General features: G+C 50.5%; 1 protein-coding gene across 1 annotated transcript in view; it reads right to left on the bottom strand.

The window, feature by feature from the left end:
- Positions 1–56: 56 nt before the first annotated feature.
- The window catches only part of LOC103398900 (fibrosin-1-like protein), an 8,295-nt gene continuing 6,213 nt past the window's right edge, over positions 57–2,138 (bottom strand). Inside the window, exons 2-3 of the mRNA XM_025053868.1 lie at positions 1,026–1,419; positions 57–930 (exon numbers count right to left, since the gene is read on the bottom strand). Coding sequence (XP_024909636.1) covers positions 573–930; positions 1,026–1,419 — 752 coding nt within the window. The 3' untranslated portion in view covers positions 57–572. The remainder of the gene's footprint in view (positions 931–1,025; positions 1,420–2,138) is intronic.

Raw genomic sequence — 2,138 nt, 5'->3', positions numbered from 1 at the left:
GCTCTGATGACGGTCTGTGCACGTGTCATCAAACCATCAATCTGACCAATCAGAGACCAGCTCTGGATTAATCCCCATCAATCATGATCATTAATCAGGATTAATCCAGAAAAATAAATAAATAATTTTTTGTTCATCACTGGAACCAATAAAAAAGAAATATCAGCAGCTAGAGGTCAGTGTTTCTCACCTGTTTTTTTAGTCTGTGACTAATCTGGACAAATGTCCATATAATTCTCTACCGGTCTCAGTGAAAATGTCCCTTCAAAGACAGTCCTAGACTGTTCATCTGGACAGGGTCCGGTGGGACCTGTGGAACCTGCCCCCCCCCGCAGCCCCCCATCCCCCGTGGACGGTCAAATGTGATATATTTCCCACTAATCTAAATATAAATACATATTTTCAAGACTATTCTCATTTTTAGGGACTTCTGTGGTGGATCTCAGAGACTAAGACCCCGGTCAGCTGGACTAACTAACCCTCAGGCTGGGGCCCGCTACAGAGCCGCTACAAATTAATGTTGTTGGGATTGATCTCCGCACCTGCAGGGGGAGCTCTTCTCACAGGCAGACTTAGGGACAACATTCGCCTAAAGTCACATCACACTCATGACGTTTTTTGGCCACGAACAGGAAGTTCTCGTCACGTTCTGCATTCTTCACAGTGAACTTACCTGGGTACGGCACGGCGCCCAGGTGACCCGGTACCACCAGGCTGTTGGTTGGTAAGGTGGGAGGCCGAGGCAGTGTGGCTGAGGTGGCGAACATGGCTGGATGGCGATGGGCCGGGCTCCGTAGGTAGGAGTACTCTGAGGTAGAGAGACCGGGGATGGACAGCGGCAGGGCGGGGGGCGAGGGTAAAGGCCCGCCGGGTTTGTGCTGAAAGGCCTGGGGGAGGGGCGGTCTGGTGAAACCCACCGGACTGCTGCTGCTGCGAGAGAGAGAGACAAACATGATGATATCGTCGTTGTCGTGAAATCATTTCAGCTCCACCGACTCGGACAGAGAGAGATAGAGACCACCCACCTGATGAGGGGGAGGCTACCGAGTTGAAGAGGGTGGTGCTGCCCCTGGTGGCTTATTACCCGCTGGGCGTGGTGCTGTAGGGATGGAAGGACAAGTTCCTCCGGGTGGGGCTGGGCATGGGGGAGTGGCCTCAGCAGCGGAGGGGAGGTGGGGCCATGGGCTGGACGCTCCTCCTTCTTTATACTTAGCGGAGAGAATTTGGGGAGGGGAGAACCCGGAGGGGCCGCCGCAGCAGCAGGAGCAGGGGAGCCCGTGGGCACCCAGGCCGGGGTGGGGCTAGGCACGGGTGGCGTGAACTGTACCTCACCGTTGCTGCGCTCCTGACTCCGCGGAAGTCCCGAAAACTTGGCTGCACCACAAGTCCTGGACTCAGGACTCTCATGTGTTACCGCACCTGGGGAGGGACAAGGACACCACAGTCAAACAGTCGTCTGGACCGACCGAGTTAGCCTAGTTAAAACAACTAGGGTAACCTAGTGACTAGGGGTGTGTGTTGGCAGGAATCTGGCAATACTATAGTGTCGCAATATATCGTAGAGTCGCCCCTGTATCGTGATACGTATTAAATCTGGCGATACAATATGTATCACGATACAGGGGCAACTCCGCGATATATTGAGATACAATACATATCACGATATAGGGGCAACTATACGATATATTGCGATACAATACATAGCACGATACAGTATGTCACAAAAGTGAGTACACCCCTCACATTTCTGCAGAGAAAACACTGAAGAAACATCGCTTTGACACAATGAAAAGTAGTCTGTGTAAAGCTTATATAGCAGTGTAAATTTATTTTTCCCTTCAAAAAAACTCAAAATATAGCCATTAATAGCTAAACCCCTGGCAACAAAAGTGAGTACACCCTAAAGACACTACACTCCTAAATGTCCAAACAAAGCACTGCTTGTCATTTTCCCTCCAAAATACCATGTGACTCGTTACTCTTACTAGGTCTCAGGTGTGAATAGGGAGCAGGTGTGTTCAATTTGTAGTACAGCTCTCACACTCTGTCATACTGGTCACTGAAACTCCCAAGATGGCACACCATGGCAAGGAACTCTCTGGGGACCTTAAAAAAAAGAATTGTGGCACTACATAAGG

Source organism: Cynoglossus semilaevis, unplaced genomic scaffold (assembly GCF_000523025.1).
Source record: "Cynoglossus semilaevis isolate Cse_v1.0 unplaced genomic scaffold, Cse_v1.0 scaffold2031, whole genome shotgun sequence".
Lineage (NCBI taxonomy): Eukaryota > Metazoa > Chordata > Actinopteri > Pleuronectiformes > Cynoglossidae > Cynoglossus > Cynoglossus semilaevis.
This window is presented reverse-complemented; position numbering and strand designations above follow the sequence as displayed.